Below are 19,674 nucleotides of genomic sequence, written 5' to 3' on the forward strand. Positions count from 1 at the left end.
TTCAATCTGAATAATGAATAATGAGTGTTTTTTAGTAGAGTAAATAGAGGGTTGAGTGTTGTTTTGTGATTTTAGTAACTTTGTATTTGTGGTAGAGTCTTTGCGGACAGAGAATAGTCGTGGAATGCATGGGGCCCAATACATTCCACGACTCTTCTCTTTCCGAACAGACTCTATTGTAGGCAAGTCTCGATTTTAAGAGCCAACAGAAATGGTCATTTCTCCATACAAAGGTACTCGACTGTTTCCTCCGTGGGTTTTGAAGCTATAGCAATGTTTTTTCAACACAGATTAATATTATCAATATCTGTGTCGTACCGTTTTGCTTTTTTTTGATATTTTTGTTTTTTAAGGCGCTAGAGCCCTTCAATAATGGCCAAAATGGCCTAATTGACTATGCCGCAATGAGAGGCGCGGTATTCAAAACTGATATCAAATAGCCAAAAAAGCAAAACGGTCCGACACAGATAATTTCATAATCATTTAGATTTCCAAATTTGGTTACGATTGGTTAAGTTTTGGAGGAGGAAACAGTCGAGTACGAAACCCCGATTTTTGAGATTTTACGCAGGATTTTTCGCCTTGTCCTTATCGCACTAGTTTTAGGAGCCGCTTCCGTTAGCGAGATGGGTATATTTACCTAAAATATTGAAATCTCAGCTCCTGTTTCGTCTTAAGAGCCAACAGGAGCTAAGATTTAAATATTTTAGGTAAATATACCCGTCTCGCTAACGGAAGCGGCTCCTAAAACTAGTGCGATAAGGACAAGGCGAAAAATCCTGCGTAAAAATCTCAAAAATCGAGGTTTCGTACTCGACTGTTTCCTCCTCCAAAACTTAACCAATCGTAACCAAATTTGGAAATCTAAATGATTATGACATTATCTGTGTCGGACCGTTTTGCTTTTTTGACTAATTGATATCAGTTTTGAATAGCACGCCTCTCATTGCGGCATAGTCAATTAGGCCATTTTGGCCATTTTTGAAGGGCTCTAGCGCCTTAAAAAAACAAAAATATCAAAAAAAGCAAAACGGTCCGACACAGATATTGACAATATTAATCTGTGTTGAAAAAAATCATTGCTCTAGCTTCAAAACCCACGGAGGAAACAGTCGAGTACGTTTGTATGGAGAAATGACCACTCCTGTTGGCTCTTAATGAGTACAAGTAGTGTGGCCAGTTTAGTGTGTGCAATTGTTACGTAGCCACTTTACAATGTCATTAGTTTTAAATTGTATATCAATCATACGTCAAAACAAATAAAAGTGGCAGTTCACGGTGTTTCCTTTGCCCCGTGATTGCAGTATCGCGTGTACTAACCACTTTACACCAAATACACTAGCAGATATATTGGACTGAAATGTCGTGATTTTCAACCTTAATATTAGACGCATACAGTTTAACTATTAATAACTTTATAATTAAGCAGCGTAATATTAAGGGACTTTAATTCATTTGAGACATTGGAAAGGGTTAAAATCATGTGTCAAAAATATAGGTAATCGTGTGAACAAGGTGAAAATGTTATGAGTTCTTAAATTGCTTAAAACAATTACCTAGTTTAAAATTTTGGAAAGATATTGACGTTTAGATATTTATAATTTTAATATGTACAGTCAGTAGCAGAAGTTGCTATAGTTCGTTTTTTTAGCATTAGAAAGCAGGTAAGCGATCTTGACATGTCTTTTAATTGAAAAACGCTGCTTAAAAATCAGTAACTATTACTTATGAAAGCAGAAGAATATAAATGATCGTATTAGATTCATAATTGTTACATATTTGCCGTGACTTATTTTTAAAACGTGTTTTTCTATAAAAAGACACATCAAGATTGTTTACCTTATTACTAATGCTAAAAAAAACGAACTATAAGCGGGCTAGGTGTTCAAAATTACCTTGACGCGCTCTTATTCTCTCACAGAAAACCTGGTATGTGTAATCTCTTAACAATAAGGTCGCGTCAAGATCATTTTGAACACGCTTAGCACCTATTGATGCTGACTATACTTAATTTTTTTTAACTTTTTGCTTTGAAAGGATTATGCAAAACTGGTTTATTACAAATTATTTTGAGAAGAAAGCAATAAAAATTTAGCATCTTGAACTGTCTTACTCGTGCACGTGAGATGCACGCATCATAACAAAATAAAAAAATATCAAATTGTTAAATGATTGCAATGATTAAATGATTAAATGACTAAATGATTAAATGATTAAATGATTAAATGATTAAATGATTAAATGATTAAATGATTAAATGATAAATGATAAATCAAAATCGGCATTGGTGACTTAAGTCATTTTAATAAAAGATAGCACTTAACAAGATAAACTATAAGTTTATTTCATTCACGTTCGGGTGTATCATTCATTTAGAACCTCTTTTGGCCTTGCTGAGGTTCTGGTGGTGGGGGGTGCGCGGCGATGTACGCGAGGGCGCGTTTGATTGCTTCAGGGACCGGGGGAGGGGTGGGGATGTGAGGACCCTGAAAAAACAAAAGACTATTTAAACAAAATAATTTACATATGTGTACCAAATTTCAACTTAATTGGTCCAGTAGTTTCCGAGAAAATAGGCAGTGACAGACGGACAGACAGACGCACGAGTGCTCCTATAAGGGTTCCGTTTGTTCCTTTTGAGGTATGGAACCCTAAAAATATGGGACATATTACACGTATAGGTCTGTGAGCTGTAGGGTAAAAGCCGGATAGTTGGATAGGTGCCTCACTTTCGAAAAATCTAAACCAATATTTTATACACTATACTTAGAAAGCATCATTAACTCAGGAGGTTAGGACCTGTAATTTTAGCCGAAGGGTGTCAAGTTCCGGCGGTTCTGCGGCCAGCTCCCTGACACTGCGGGGTTACGTAATGAATCGCAAACATAGTGTTTTGTAGTTTTTTTTTTAATACTTACGAGTATGTATGCAAATTTTAAGGTTAGGTTGAAATACAGATTTTCATTCGTTCAACAACAACCACCAAAAACCAAAAAGACCAAAAACAGTAGAAATTAAAAAGTGGCAACACTGTAGGGTCGTGCAGTTTCTCTTAGATTGATTTGAAACGGACGACACTACTACAGTATTGCCACTTTTTAATTTCTACTCTTTTTTGCTTTTTTTATAAGCTAGCCTTTTAAGGTGCTGAATGTTCAAGGACCTTACCTGAGCGTTGTATCCATTTTCGTCGGCAGTGTAGGAGACCTGCACGGGAGTGCCATCGTCAGCGGTGTACTGGAATTGCCCGGATACAACTAAGGCCTCCTCCTGCGCGTGAATAATACAATTAGCCAAATACATATATTTGATGTGAAAACTTCTTTAGCGGAGCTGTGCACTTTTTGAGGTGGGGAAAAAATGTTAATCTCGAGACAGCGTAAGACTATCACGTGACCGTAAGATTTGGATGGCCACTCATTTAGATGGCATTTAAATCAATAAAGAAAAAACTCAATGACATTACATAAAAAACTGTTACATGTAATGTCATTGAGTTTTTCTTTATTGATTTAAATGCCATCTAGTGAGTTTCGCTCTAACTGGTATTAATATAGCTCGAGTACTAACAGTGATGTGCTTAGGGGTTTCAAGTAATTAACGCTAACGCTAGATGGCGTTAACCTCAATTATACATAGTGTATTTTGCACTAGTCATTGAGTTTTCACTTCTGCTGGCACTCCCTGAGTGCAACCCGTTGTTTTTTTTTTAATGGGGTGGCAAGGCGTAAGGAGTTGAGATGCCCCGAATAGTGGTTTGGCCGAATACCGAATATTCGGTCCCTCTCTCGGCCGAATACCGAATATTCGGCATGACATGCGAACATTTTGAGTCACAATTATTATGAAAACTGATCGCTAACAAAGCTCTACGTTAGATGACGTTAGCTAAGATATATTTTTGTTGAACAGCATTAATGAATAGAGTCAAACAAAACAGACTCATGATAAAAATAAAATATTTTGTAATCAACAAATGCTCTAAAACGGGTCTTTGTATTTAACAACTTTCCAAGAACACATTCTAAATACACCTACATAGTTTTTGGTTATTTTTATTGTGCAATTTTTCTTTTTAAGTAGGTGCAACAGATATTCGGTATCGGCCGAATAGTAGGCAACATTCGGCCGAATACCGAATATTCGGCAAAGTGGCCGAATAGGCCCAATACCGAATAGTTGCCGAATATTCGTGGCATCTCTAGTAAGGAGCTACCCTTTAGCTTAAAGTGGATCAATCTAACCTACACACTTGAGTATTGCATAGACTCAGAGCCACCCCACACTAGTGTCTCCCAAGCGTCGGAGTCTAGTCAACTCTATGGCTGCTGCTCGACGCAACGTTTGCGCAACTGCCATTTAAATTTCCATGGCGCTAACTAGACACCAAAAGACGCTAGTGTGGGGTGGCCTTTACTGAAATGACAAAGCGTGTAAAATAAATTTAAATTTCCATAACATAATGACGTTTATAATAGCACAGCTACACCTTGTTCTGTCAAATACGGTAAACCGTTATATCGGAGCGGCCAAGGTGCTCTGATCATGCACTTAAAGGATTTGGATAGAAGAGGATTTGTTCAGATATTTGTGAACACCTTGGTCGCTCCGATATATCTGATGGCGACTGTACCTTCATGCATAACCAAGTCACGGTCACACATAATGAATTCATATTAGTGCCCGATTTAATCTAATCATCTGCCAATTCCATCGGTGTTCCCTTTTGTAACACTGATTGACACATCATTAACGATCATTAGACGTTTATTTGAATAGTTGTCGACATATAACCTTCAAATTGATTCATTTTAATTCGTATCGTCTTCTCAAATATCACATGATAACCTTTAGACTAATTTATTGATAGTTTGTGGTATTTGCTAGCTCGCTCATCATTATGACTATTCAATAGAATATAGATTAAGTGATTGACCTTTCCATATCGTCAGGTGACAAGCAAAAGTCACTAATTACTATAAAATATTTAAACAATAATCAACCTTCTTTTCGTACTAATATGGTCCACTATGGCTATGAACTTGTGATGCTACTTAGTGACTTGCTTGTCACCTGACGATATTTCAAATCTTAACCTTATCCCATCTGCTTAAGATTTAAATTGGCTTATTCTAAAACAATATATATATACATTTTGCACTCTGCTCCAATAAATGCAACTGTGTGAATATTCATTATGTAAAATTATGACTGTATAAGCCCTTAAAGTAGTTATAGTGCGAGTGTGCCTGTGTAGTTTTACATATTATTAACTTCGATTCTCAAAAACAACTTCATAAACCTAAAATGAAGTCATGATTCTAATTTAGAATATTGTAGGTACCTAAGTTTTAGTATCTATTACCTGTGGACGCTGTGTTTAAAAATATAAATGAAGTCATAATATCTCTACCGCAATCCATTGCATGATATCAGATATCGATAGCCAATGTAAAGCTCGGAGCAACTTGCAGAAAATAGATATAGAACAATACCTATGTCAATATATGCCCATTTTTAGGGTTCCGTACCCAAAGGGTAAAAACGGGACCCTATTACTAAGACTCCGCTGTCCGTCCGTCCGTCCGTCCGTCCGTCCGTCCGTCCGTCCGTCCGTCTGTCACCAGGCTGTATCTCACGAACCGTGATAGCTAGACAGTTGAAATTTTCACAGATGATGTATTTCTGTTGCCGCTATAACAACAAATACTAAAAACAGAATAAAATAAAGATTTAAGTGGGGCTCCCATACAACAAACGTGATTTTTGACCGAAGTTAAGCAACGTCGGGCGGGGTCAGTACTTGGATGGGTAACCGTTTTTTTTGCTTGTTTTGCTCTATTTTTTGTTGATGGTGCGGAACCCTCCGTGCGCGAGTCCGACTCGCACTTGGCCGGTTTTTACGAGGATAATACACGCGCAAAGTTAACGCAGATGCCGCTGCAGTCATTTCAAAACGTCATTAGATATGCCGAATTCAAAGAAACAGACATTTTTTTTGATAAATACATGATAATGTAAGTTTTTAACATCGTTTTATGGTTATGAATTGAAATAGATGTCATATACCTACGAAAAAGTGACCGAGCCAAGCGGAATCGAACCGGCTTCTTCAGCTTACGCGGCTATCGCCCTGGACCTCTGGGTCCCTGGGACCCCTGGACCCGGCAACGGTGGTACCCGTAAAAATTCGCAAGTATATGCAATCTTTGAAAAGCTAGGCGAATTTCACCAAAAGTAAAGGGCGAGCAGTAGGTACTTGCACCTCCTTTTAGAGCTGATTTAGACAGCGCGCGAACTCGCATGCGATTTTAGTTACATTGCGGACTGTTGCTTACGTCCAATTCAACCGACCGATCAAAACCCGCAATGTAATGAAACTCACATGCGAGTTCTCGCATCGTCTAAATGAGCCCTAACTCCCCATTGTTTCTGGTTCGTGTGTGTCTGACCATAGACCGGAAGATTTGCTACATGATTTAAACTCACAGACAAGACATCCTCTAGACTGAGCATAGTAACGCTACCCCCTCTGCCACAAATATACGGTAGTTATACTCCATTTTCGAGTAAAAGTGTCTTTGTGTGACGTCCGTGTCTTTGAACGGACCAATCACGGCACGGGATTCGCTCACCTCGTCCCCCGCACCCCAGTATTTTTGGCAGCATCGGTTTCATGAAATAATTGCTTTAAACTCCGTCTAGAGGATTCCTAGTCTATGTTTGAACTACTTACAGCTCCAACTTTCTTCAGCTGTCCCGACTCCTGAGCGGAGATGCCGTTGCTAGTCTGGAAGCTGGATTCGTAGCCATCAGGCCTGACGTCGCTCGACTGTACTAAGACCTCGGCTTGGGCGTCAGGGCCGCCTGAGGGCTGGTGGTGGTGCTGGCCGGGCTTGTTGAAGAGGTGGGACACGTCGGCCGAGGCCGCGGCGATCAGGGCGAGGACGATGAAGGCTCTCTGGAATTATGGTCACACGTATTAAACAAAATTCTATAGGGTGAGTTATTGACTGAGGTGCAACGACCGAAACCATTGGAAAACAGAAATGATCCCAAACTTGAACCTAGCCAGACTACATTAATAATACACCTAATTTAATAGGGAATATTACGCGAAACTCTGCGTAGGGGGCTGAACTCCCACAATCAGTGACAATCTAAGTTTTGTTATCAGCTATCCTCTCTATCTCTTGCATATTCGAGGGACATAGGCCTTTTGTATACCTACGGCATAGGTGTATACCTATGTATGTATATACCAATACAGTTAGTTTTTAGTATTGATCTGCAATATATGACTAACACTCCTCGGTTAAATATAGTTAATTAAAGTGTTAACAACCTCACACAAAAAAGGAAGATCAATCATCACATCTCTACACATCTTCATTTTTAGGGTTCCGTAGCCAAATGGCAAAAAACGGAACCCTTATGGATTCGTCATGTCTGTCTGCCTGTCTGTCCGTCCGTATGTCACAGCCACTTCTTTCCGAAACTATAAGAACTATACTGTTGAAACTTGGTAAGTAGATGTATTCTGTGAACCGCAATAAGATTTTCACACGAAAATAGAAAAAAAAAAACAATAAATTATGGGGGTTCCCCATACTTAGAACTGAAACTCAATTTTTTTTTTCCATCAAACCCATACGTGTGGGGTACCTATCTATGGATAGGTCTTCAAAAATGATATTGAGGTTTCTAATGTCATTTTTTTCTAAACTGAATAGTTTGCGCGAGAGACACTTCCAAAGTGGTAAAATGTGTCCCCCCCCTGTAACTTCTAAAATAAGATAATGATAAAACTAAAAAAATATATGATGTACATTACCATGCAAACTTCCACCAAAAATTGGTTTGAACAAGATCTAGTTAGTAGTTTTTTTTAATACGTCATAAATCCCCTAAATACGGAACCCTTCATGGGCGAGTCCGACTCGCACTTGGTCGCTTTTTTACAACTGCTTCCGACAAAAAGACAACTGTTATAGAATAATTCTATTATGAACAACAACGGGGTCAATAAAATGAAAGCTTTTTTATAAGCTTACATAGACTTATCCAATTATGTTTAGTGTTTGACATGCGTTGTCTTTCTTACATAATCTTAGTGAATATTTACAGTTTAAATTTTAAAGAGTAGTTTATATTTTAAAGAGTTATTGGTATTGTACATTGTATTAACAAATACCAATTTTAAATATGAGACATAAGGCTCACTGATAGAAGTGTGATGTTGTTATTCCTACATAAAATATCTGTGATATGATACATACCATTTTAAGTGTGTCAAAGTTAGGCGCTGAACTGAGACTGTGATTAAGGCAAACGCCGACGCGGTTATATACTCATCTCTATTCTTGGTAACGACATTTCGATTATTTTGCAACGATTAAAATTGCTGAACATCATATGATTTGTTTAGTGGCAAGGTGAACGATTTTTTTTGTTAAACGTTCTAATTATAGATTTTGGGGTTCTTTAGGGTAAATGGCAAAAGCGGAACCTCGTATTTTGTACGTGTGTAAATCGAATAGGCGGCCGTTCGTCATGTTAATTTAATAGTTTTGTATATATAGGTACCTATATTAAAAAGATAATTTTTAGGGCAGTACATATACATAATTCGATTACATAGCTCGATTATTCCTTAATGAGATTAACGCGTTGCATCTTTTTGAATATCTATTTACTTAAAGGGCTTTGCTTCGAATGTTTCGAAAAAATAAACAAATTAAAGGAAATAATGATATACCTGTTGTTTATTGCAAAACATGTTTTGAACATTGTATTTTTTTGCGGACGTAGGTACCTACGCCGTGAAGAGCTTTTTAGGGTTCCATAGCCAAATGGCAAAAAACGGAACCCTTATGGATTCGTCATGTCTGTCTGTCTGTCCGTCTGTCTGTCCGTCCGTATGTCACAGCCACTTTTCTCCGAAACTATAAGAACTATACTGTCGAAACTTGGTAAGTAGATGTATTCTGTGAACCGTATTAAGATTTTCACACAAAAATAGAAAAAAAACAATAAATTTTGGGGTTTCCCCACTTAGAACTGAAACTCAAAATTTTTTTTTCATCAAACCCATACGTGTGGGGTATCTATGGATAGGTCTTCAAAAATGATATTGAGGTTACTAATATCATTTTTTCTAAACTGAATAGTTTGCGCGAGAGACACTTCTAAAGTGGTAAAATGTGTGTCCCCCCCATGTAACTTCTAAAATAAGAGAATGATAAAACTAAAAAAAATATGTGATGTACATTACCATGCAAACTTTCACCGAAAATTAGTTTGAACGAGATCTTTTTTAATACGTCATAAATCCCCTAAATACGGAACCCTTCATGGGCGAGTCCGACTCGCACTTGGCCGCTTTTTGTTTGTTAGATTGGTTTTTGTCCTTTTTAGAGTTCCGTGCCAAAAAGATACAAAACAAAAGGAACCCTTATAGTGTTTTTCAATCAACAAATTAGCTTACGGTCAACCAAAGCACTAGTAAGTAAAGTTTAATAATAATTATATATTTTGTGCCCTTCGGCCGTGTACGTAACCGACCTTTCGTAACTGGTAACGAAGGAAGAAAAAATGATCTTTGTACGATACTGGTTTCGAATAAAGATCATTTTTTTCTCGTACGTAATCAGTCACCATCTTTCGAAGGTGGTTCGTAACCAGTTACATAGTAAGAATTAATTTTCTTCATACGATCCTTCGCCTAGACTAAGTAAGGACTAGATTACATAACGAAACTGACTGACTGACTGACATATGAACGCACAGCCCAAACTGCTAGTTCTAGAGATTCCAAATTTGGCACGTAGGTTCCTTATAAGGTCTACGGGTGCACTAAGAAAGGATGTTTCAAAATTCACCCCCTAAGGGGGTGAAATGGGGGTTCAAAGTTTGTTTGGGGAAAACCTCATTTTTTAGTAGTCTTAGTACGCCGGCGAAGCCGCGGGAAAAAGCTAGTTAATTACAAAGAAACGCTTAATAGATCTATATTATCATTTAATTATAATTTGGTGCACCTAGTACACTAGCAACTGTATAATGAATTAAAATAAATGCTTGGCGCATAATGTAATGATCCGTTTAAGGGCATAATTTAGTATCGTATTCCTGATTTAGGATCAACTCGTCACACCAAAATTTTGTTCTAACCGGTCATACTGCAGAAAGCAATAATATTTGTTTCAACCCGTCACAAGTAAATTTAGTTCTATTAAGTCACATAGTAATTTTGTAGCTATTGGTCACACTGAAAATCTGTTCCTATTCGTCATTCCGTCAATAAGTTCTAACTGGTCACAAGGAGGATACAGACTATAGAGTCTTCTTTTGAAACTCATTCATGGATATAACAGTTAGTCTAGTCTATAACAGTAAGGAGTTTGAAGAGGTTTCATATCAGTATGTTACCTACGCTCAATGATGATTAAAACATTTTGACTCAGTTACGTATGAGGAATAGATAGTCTTTTTTCGTAATTTCAAATAGAAAATTTCTTCTCTCGTAACTATGGTTACGTACGAAGAAAAAATAATCTTTATTCGAAACCAGTATCGTACAAAGATCATTTTTTCTTCCTTCGTTACCAGTTACGAAAGGTCGGTTACGTACACGGCCGAAGGGATTTTGTGAATGTACGGAACCCTGCATTTTTATATAGTCCGACACTTGGCTGGTATTTTAAGTGTTTTATAAAGAGCGACGAATTCTTGTTTGCAACACTGATCTGGTTTAAAGAATAATAATGTATGTATAAACGGCGTTATTCATAAACGTCTGCTAAGTTAATCGGCTGATGATCGTCGTTTGTCCCTCTCTATGGCATAACGACAGATAGGGACAAACGACGATCATCAACTGATTAAATTAGCAGCCGTTATTTAATTAACAGCGTTTGGTCTAAATTTGGTCCGTAAGGAAAAATCAGCTTATATTATGTACTTTTTTTGTATGCGATGGCCCGCGCTTGATTTCTGTTAGTAGGTATTTAAGTGTTTTATTACTTTATTAAAGTAGGTACCTATTGATTAAAAAATTAAGCCCGTGATATTTATTACATATAACATGAGAATTTTAATACAATATCTACAGTTTTTATCAATGCAATGATATCTTATCTTTTAATAAAAGAGGAAACTATTAGGCATAATGGTTGATTATACAGGGTGGTACTTTACTATGATCTTTGCTGAAAGTATATTGTTATTTAATTAATTTTCAATCAATTTATTATCATTTTAAAGCTAGGTTAAGTAAAACAAAAAGACATTAAAAATTAATCATTTTACTATAGGTGACAACCCTAACTGCCACTATAAAGTTACTGTTTACATTTGCACAGTATGACAGATGTCACTGACTTCACATACCTAGAATACAAATTTACACTATTTACATGCGATGTTCAAAAGTACCGCCATGTCTGATTATGCACGCTGCTGCCCGTGCTCGCGTATGTCGGTGTAGGTACCTGCGACAACATTTGGGTGCGGATGTTTCTCCTACGGAGAGTTTCAAAGGCAACCGTTTTGTTAGGTAAAATTTATTACTATAATAGGTTCATAGGTAATAACAGAATAAATAAACTAAACATTAAAATTAAAAGTAAACCTATAAAACATAAAGTAAACTTCCACCACCACGGGTTCCACTGTCACTTTTTCTTTATATGACATATATTTCAGTTTATAATAAAGTAAACATAAGACAAGCCCCGAGCAAATTTGCTTTTTAGAGGATGCTGCATAAACATCTGCTAAAACAAGAGTATGAGTAGGTAGTATCCATCGTAATATATTAATATGTATGTGAGAATTATGTAGTAGTATATTCATTGTATATATTTTATTATTTCTATCTGTGTATTGTATACCTATGTAGTTTATTATGTTTTTCAGTTGTTTGCAATAGTTTCTAATTGAATTCTCTTACTTTTCTTCTCGCACCATTTTTATTACATCTCTGTTTAGCCCTATGGTTGACTGGTAGAGAATGCCTTTAGGCATTAAGTCCGCCATTTGTACATTTATTTGTATTTTGTGCAATAAAGTTTAAACAAATAAATAAATAAATAAATAAACTTATAAATATAAAATGCTCCCCAGGTCACCTTCGTGCGTTATGGTGCCCAGAAGGTTGGCAGCGTTACCTTTTTGGATGGCCAGGCTTATCCTCTGGCCGAGGTAGCTGCCAGCCCTCCGGTCACTTGAGGTTTCAAAAAGGCGCTGGGAAAGTTCCTTGAAAAAATTGTTAGGTTCAGAAGTCCTTTTTATATAGGAAATGTGTAGGTAGTGTAGGAATTAAGGGATAAATGTTGCTAATTAACCCTATACACCTGAATCCTATATGCACCTCCCAATTCAAAATGAAATGCTTTTGGTACGTGAAATTTTAATGTAATAATTATTGAATGCAATTTTACTGTAATAAGGCGCTGGGAAATTTCCTTGAAAAAATTGTTAGGTTCAGAATTCCTGTTTCTATAGGAAATGTATAGGTAGTGTAGGAATTAAGGGATAAATGTTGCTAATTAACCCTATACACCTGAATCCTATATGCACCTCCCAATTCAAAATGAAATGCTTTTGGTACGTGAAATTTTAATGTAATAATTATTGAATGCAATTTTACTGTAATAAGGCGCTGGGAAATTTCCTTGAAAAAATTGTTAGGTTCTAAATTCCTGTTTCTATAGGAAATGTATAAGTAGTGTAGGAATTAAGGGATAAATGTTGCTAATTAACCCTATACACCTGAATCCTATATGCACCTCCCAATTCAAAATTAAATGCTTTTGGTACGTGAAATTTTAATGTAATAATTATTGAATGCAATTTTACTGTAATAAGGCGCTGGGAAATTTCCTTGAAAAAATTGTTAGGTTCAGAATTCCTGTTTCTATAGGAAATGTATAGGTAGTGTAGGAATTAAGGGATAAATGATGTTAATTTACCCTATACACCTGAATCCTATATGCACCTCCCTATTAAAAATGAAATGCTTTTGGTATGACTTAAAATTTTAATGCAGATAATTATTGAATGCATTTTTTACTGTCTTTCTAATTTACTTTGAATAACTTCACCTATCTTATGTAGATACATAAATAATTTCAGATCTCTCCATACTAAATATTTCTCTTTTGTAACCGTATATATGGTTAAGTTAGTTTAGGACTTAGATTTTTTCCTAGGTACAGTAAATTCGAATATCGAGTAAAGGATGACTCACGTTAGAACGGCCCGGGTCTGGGCCGAGGAATCCGACACTTTTCTCTACTTTTGACTGGTTTTCCAATACCTCTTACGGCTATTATGCCAGGCGGGGAAGAAAAAAAAGAACTTTTAAGATTAACTTTACAGCTAGTAAACTCGTCGTATTATCATATAGTACTATGCCTTATGGGAAACGGTCGAAGAGATAGTTCAGATCCGGAAACCGCTACCAACTTATAGTACATTGCTTTAACGTCCGACTTTTGATTTGTTGAAACCAAAATAATCGAATATTTTTTTACATCATTTTGATTTCTTTGTGAATTGCCCTTAAACTGTTAAATATTTTGGTACACAGTGTGTAAATTAAATATAGCATATTTAATTGGCTTTCATTTAATACCCCACACGTGTATGTGCAATGTATATTTTGGGTGCAATATTCGCAACAAGGCGGGAGTCATTTTGATGACGTCATTCCGCTGAAGTAGATGGCCGGCGCCGCTGTCTCCCGGCAGTTTTGGAGACTAAATACCATGCCCAACAACATACTAAAAGTTGGTAGCGGTTTCCGGATCTGAACTATATTCCCATAAGGCAGTGCACTAATAGGTACATTATTATAATAGTGACATTTGATGATCAAGGTTAAGATTATGGAGTATTCATCAAACTGGCTCTTGCGCCTGCACTGCCTACAGTGTCAGTTCAATCAGATTTATCGACCTATATACATTTCATTAAATTTTTTTAATACGTTTGATTTAGGCAACAAGGCAAATATTAGAACTAAGGTAACGCCTGACCAGTGATATATGATCATTATCAAGAGGGCGCTGTTATTTTCATGTCGTCGGTATACTTCCAAAACATGATAACTGACAAAATGGTCAAAATGAGTTATATATACAGTTTTGATAAAATTTTGTTGTTTTAAATATATATGTGGCTTTTTTTAATTTATTGTTATTATTTAGAAAGTTATAGAGTGTAAAAACGTAATAACAGACAAGAAATAAAATATAATGTGCACGTAAAAAATAATAACGGTACTTAAAACTACATATTTCATAAAACTGGTCATGTAAAATATATAAAGTACCCTTTACATTTTTTGCCTGAATGTAAATAATTAAGAACCTAGTTACAGCATCTGGTAAAACACTATAACATTATTTATCACTATTTACTTCTACACATTTCTTTCTTAACATTGTGTAGTTTACAACTAGATAATATTAAGTTCACTTAAAACTGATTAAAATATGCTCGTTAATTGCAAAAAAAAACAGTAATATACATTTTTTACAGTTATTTAATTAACAAGGAGAGTATTGTCACCCATATTTCTTCACTAAAGGAGGGAAAAGTCAAAAATTGCAAGAATAATTCACTTATAACTCTTTACCTGTAAATAGTAACACGACACGATGCATGTCATTTATTACTTTTTATTGCTACGTTAGTTTTTATAATTTGCTTATAATCCCGGGTAAAAAGATATTTATTATCTTTCTCATTATTTTCAATTATATAAATATACATTTTTATATATTTTTTACGTAATATATTAATGTTACTCCATTTTGTAGGTATACAGGCAAAACATGATAACTAACACATCCCATTTTTTTATCGGCCATTATTTTACATTTTTCAAATTGAAAATATCAATTTTACCAATTTAAGGCAATTTTAACATCTCAAAAATGTCATATCTAGAATTAAATTAGTAAAAACGGTTTCTAAATTCACACATTTAAGGGTCAAAGTTTCAACTCGCGTTTTCTCGAAACTATGTTTCAGTTAGTTATCATGTTTTGGAAGTATACCGACGATGTATAGGGTGACAGTTCAGTGTAGTAACTGTAGTTTGAAAAAATTAGTTCCAGTGAAATTCCGCAACATGGCGCGAGTTCATAATTATATACTTCAGGCTTTATATACTTTAAAGATACATTGCATCATCAATGGTTACTGCATCCCTGACGGACGATTGTTGCAACGCTGTGTCAAGAGCGGTTGAGACGGCCAATGCATTTCCGCTATAAGCCCATCGCTGCACGCCACTTCTTGCCGCACAAGTCGCATGTGTGAATATGTTGAGCCTCTGGATCCGAGACCACTTGGTCTCGGATCCAGAGGCTACCAACCCGATGACGCCTGTCCCTTTTATGGGCCATTTTATTTAAAGTTGTCCCATACACTTTTTTTTAAATTTGTGAATTTCTATGTTATTTCTACTCAGAATCAAGGAAAAAATCTTATCAGGATAGAAAGAGATCCTGATAAGTAGGAGAAAAAAGTGTCCCAAGGCTTTTATTTCCATTCCGTTACCATTTTTCATAGACTTTGTATGGCGGTCACGGAATGGAAAGATCGAAAAATGCATGGAAATTTTGGGACACTTTTATTCTTCTATTAGGATCAAAAGAGCTCGTGATTTTGAGTAGAAATAACATAAAAAATCCCAAATTTGAAAAAATGGTGTAGGGGACAACTTGAAATAAAATGGCCCTTATGTCTCAAGTTTTCCAGCCACACTTCGTCGTGCTTCTTCACTCCCACGCATGTCTCTACGCCACTCGGGTCTCAATGCAGCACGTTCCACCCAGCCGCCTGTACCGATCATCCTGTCGAAAAACATCATCCGTTTTAGGTTAGGTTTTAGGTTATAGTTGTGATAAATGTTTACGAATCCATTGTTCCAATTCCAATCCAAACTTACAAAAAAAAGCGGCCAAGTGCGAGTCGGACTCGCCCATGAAGGGTTCCGTATTTAGGCGATTTATGACATATAAAAAAAAACTACTTACTAGATCTCGTTCAAACCAATTTTCAGTGGAAGTTTACATGGTAATGTACATCATATATTTTTTTTAGTTTTATCATTCTCTTATTTTAGAAGTTACAGGGGGGGGGACACACATTTTACCACTTTGGAAGTGTCTCTCGCGCAAACTATTCAGTTTAGAAAAAAATGATATTAGGAACCTCAATATCATTTTTGAAGACCTATCCATAGATACCCACACGTATGGGTTTGATGAAAAAAAAATTTTTGAGTTTCAGTTCGAAGTATGGGGAACCCCAAAAATTTATTGTTTTTTTCTATTCCAAGTTTCAACAGTATAGTTCTTATAGTTTCGGAGAAAAGTGGCTGTGACATACGGACGGACAGACAGACGGACAGACGGACAGACGGACAGACAGACATGACGAATCTATAAGGGTTCCGTTTTTTGCCATTTGGCTACGGAACCCTAAAAAGATGATTACCGCCATCCCGTACACGCACAGCCATCTCCCTCACGCCTACGCACATACGTAGATTTCCCCAATCTAGGCGGCCAAAAACATTTTATCGTATAATCGAGTTTAATATGGGATATTTAATAAAAAAACCTTGTATTCTTTTATAATTAAATATTATTTCAATAAATAAGTAAAAAAAAAGTAATAAATTTTTTTATATAAAAAAATTATATCAAAAATTAATTTAAGCTATAAAAATACACTTTTGCATCTTAGTCATTTTCATATACAGTATAAAATAAATAAAAGTATACAAAAAACATAAAATTTACAGAATATGAGAATACTTTTATTATCTATTCGGCTCAGCAGCCATTAATAATTCCATTGCTTCGCTGGAAAACGTCTTGTGTGCCCTTTTGTTTTTGGTCCTCGTACTGCTCAAAAGTGGGTCCGAGGTTAGCAGTAGCCTGTGGTCCTCCTTTTGGTCCGTTCACTCGATTCCGCAAATAATTTGTTGGGACGACCCTGCCGATGAATCGTTTCACAAGGGATTTCGAAGGTTCCTTCCAACCAAGCCTGATTTTGAGTTAAAAACAGATCTTCTCTCCTCTTTGCAGTTATCCACCTTTGCTTTATTTGTGCCTTAAAGTTCGAAAACTTACGTTTGAGGTTCTTTTTACTTTCTTCGGTGTGGCCATAACACTCCAAGAGATTATTTTCCAATTTCTCCAAATTTTCACTGAAACTTGGTAAATTCTGTTCTTTTATCTGTTCATACAAATATTTACGAGTCACTTCTTTAATACCAGAAGCACTGGATAACTCTGAAATAAAAAAAAAACGAATTATGTTAAAGTAGAAAAATGTGAAGACGTTTTAGAGTTTTTGCCCTGTTAACTTAGATTGGTTTAGAAATTGCGAGTAGCACGTAGTAGCAGCCGTTTTTACCGGTTTTGTTATGTTTAATATGTAACCAAAATTTTAAAATATTAATGGTCGCTGAGACGGACTAAAATGCATTTCAAAACAACCTTTAAACTTTGATAACTAAGAAAAAGTACCATTAAAAAAGGTCTCAACTTTAACTTATCATTTAGTATGAAAATAAGGTGAAAAGAATAAATTTTATGAAGCAAATACATAGATTCTTACCTGAATTATTAGAATCCATCACGTTAACGTCACTTTAGATCGTAAAAAAATAATTATGAACTTTGTAAGTAAGAGTAAATTTAACGCGCTTAAAACTGATATTCACACTGCTAGCGATGATCTAGTTTTGAATACCTGTTGATAAGCACATGCTTTATCAAATAAGTTAAATAGGGTGGGGGTGGGTCCCCAGGAATGTCAACTATATAAGGTAATTAGTAAATTATACCGATAATGAATTTCACTAATTGGACTTTTGGCCGCCTAGATTGGGGAAATCTACGTATGTGCTACGCTTAGTGAGAGAAGAACCTGAACCCACGGAGCCTTAAGTTCTATTCAAGAATCAAGATCCGCGGTAAGATGCACTGCCACACTCTTTGTCCGTATTTATGCATTATTGTTTTTTGCAACTTCAAAATGTCGGAAGGTTGGCTAAGTTACGTAATCGCGTAGGTTGTGTGTTTTTCCTTAAGTATGTTATATATACTCGTATTGTTATGGTATTAGATCAACCTTTTCAAACACAGTTGACATTTTGCAGTACCGTAAAATGGGGTGAGTAGGGTTCGCTGGGAGAGTTGGGTTATGAATGGGGAGAGAAGGGATGAAAGGGGGGTGAGACGGGATTTTAAGGCTACTGCTACAAAAATAATGTAGGTATTCCAATTTAAAATGGAGTTATATATGGAGTTATTCATAATAAAAAAAATCGATCTAACAATCTTCCAAAATCACCTTTGTATGAAATCCAATCCCCATCTCACCCCAATTACGAGGGACTACGGGGTGAGGTGAGATTTCCTGTTTATCGTCAAAGTTATGAAATGGAACTACCCAAAATAAAATAAAAACTATAAAATACAAACGTCCGGAACACTTATTATATACACCATTCAGTTTGCATATGAAAAAATAAAATGTTATCGAGGTTTGAATGTCAGTTTTGCCCCTACTCACCCCATTTTACGGTATGTAGGTACAATCGCCTTAAGCAAACACGTACATTAACATGAATTCGTATGGAGGAAATGTTATCCAACTTATCTTACACTAAGTATTTAACGGGTGAACCAATTTTGTTTTTGATTGGAAAGCAGGATTTTAGCGCTGTTTCTAAGACATGTTTTATAAAAATCGGTTCATGCATTTTATTGCATTGGAGTTTTTTTTTTCAATTAAATCAATTATCGGTAAGGCCTGTTGGTGGAAAGACGGATTCAGAAAGTTAAGGTCCATCTCGGTTAATGGGTTCTACTTGAAGTTTAGCACGAACAGAGATAACTCAGATTTATTTGTCAAAATAGTTTCGCCCTAAGCGCCTATAACTGCTAACACATCGTTTCTATAAGTGCTCTAAATTCCATATTGTGTTATTACAAAAATAGCTACCTATATCTAGGTTAGTGTACAATATGTAAAAGAATAAACCTAAAACTACTTAATACTATTTATTTTGATGATGCGTTGGGTTCGTGTTAAAAAATCCTGTGGTCCACTAGGCAACTACATTTTAAAAATTGACACAGGCAACAGTTTTCAGAAAAGATATAGCTTACTGCACTGCACCTTGTAATCCAAAGATGAAACTAGAATTTTTGTAAATAGTCTGCAGGTGTATTATGGATGGTTTCATCCAAGTGATAAAATACGAGTAACCGTCACTTTTTAACACTGTGGGAAAGTGACGGACACCGTTTTATCTCGCTGTCATGTAGACAAGACCGACCATTATATTATCCGTGCTGATTTCCTCAATATGTTTACTCGTATTTTATATCTGTGGGAAAAACATTAGACGCGGGGTCGTCTTTTCCAATACCATTGCTTATTTTACGATTCGGATACATTTTATTTTGATCTAAATGTCTATTTCTGTTTAGCACGCGCGAGAAATGACCTTAACTCACTAATATGCGTGACTAATGGCATGGGAGTGTCCATGTGCATGGCATTATCTGTTTAGGGTCAACAATAAAAAACCAGATTGCAAATTTTGTGTAGAAAGATGACATTTTAGTATATAAAGAG

At 36.0% G+C, this 19,674-nt stretch overlaps 1 protein-coding gene across 1 annotated transcript; it reads right to left on the reverse strand.

Annotated features, from left to right (window-relative positions):
- Window positions 1–2,319: 2,319 nt before the first annotated feature.
- On the reverse strand, window positions 2,320–8,350 carry LOC134652689 (larval cuticle protein LCP-17-like). The gene is made up of 4 exons (XM_063507852.1): window positions 8,280–8,350; window positions 6,737–6,961; window positions 3,169–3,270; window positions 2,320–2,486 (listed from the first exon to the last, which is right to left on the reverse strand). The coding sequence occupies exons 1-4, from the start codon at window positions 8,280–8,282 to the stop codon at window positions 2,373–2,375; spliced, it is 444 nt and encodes a 147-aa protein (XP_063363922.1). The 5' UTR covers window positions 8,283–8,350; the 3' UTR covers window positions 2,320–2,372.
- Between the last annotated feature and the right edge of the window lie 11,324 nt (window positions 8,351–19,674).

The sequence above is a fragment of the Cydia amplana genome, chromosome 12 (genome assembly GCF_948474715.1).
Source record: "Cydia amplana chromosome 12, ilCydAmpl1.1, whole genome shotgun sequence".
NCBI classification, from domain to species: Eukaryota; Metazoa; Arthropoda; class Insecta; order Lepidoptera; family Tortricidae; genus Cydia; species Cydia amplana.

Coding starts and splice junctions, on each gene's coding strand:
- LOC134652689 (XM_063507852.1), bottom strand. Junction 3,271..6,736: donor AGCTGAAGAAAGTTGGAGCT/GTAAGTAGTTCA, acceptor ATTCACGCGCAG/GAGGAGGCCTTAGTTGTATC. Junction 2,487..3,168: donor AAAATGGATACAACGCTCAG/GTAAGGTCCTTG, acceptor TTGTTTTTTCAG/GGTCCTCACATCCCCACCCC.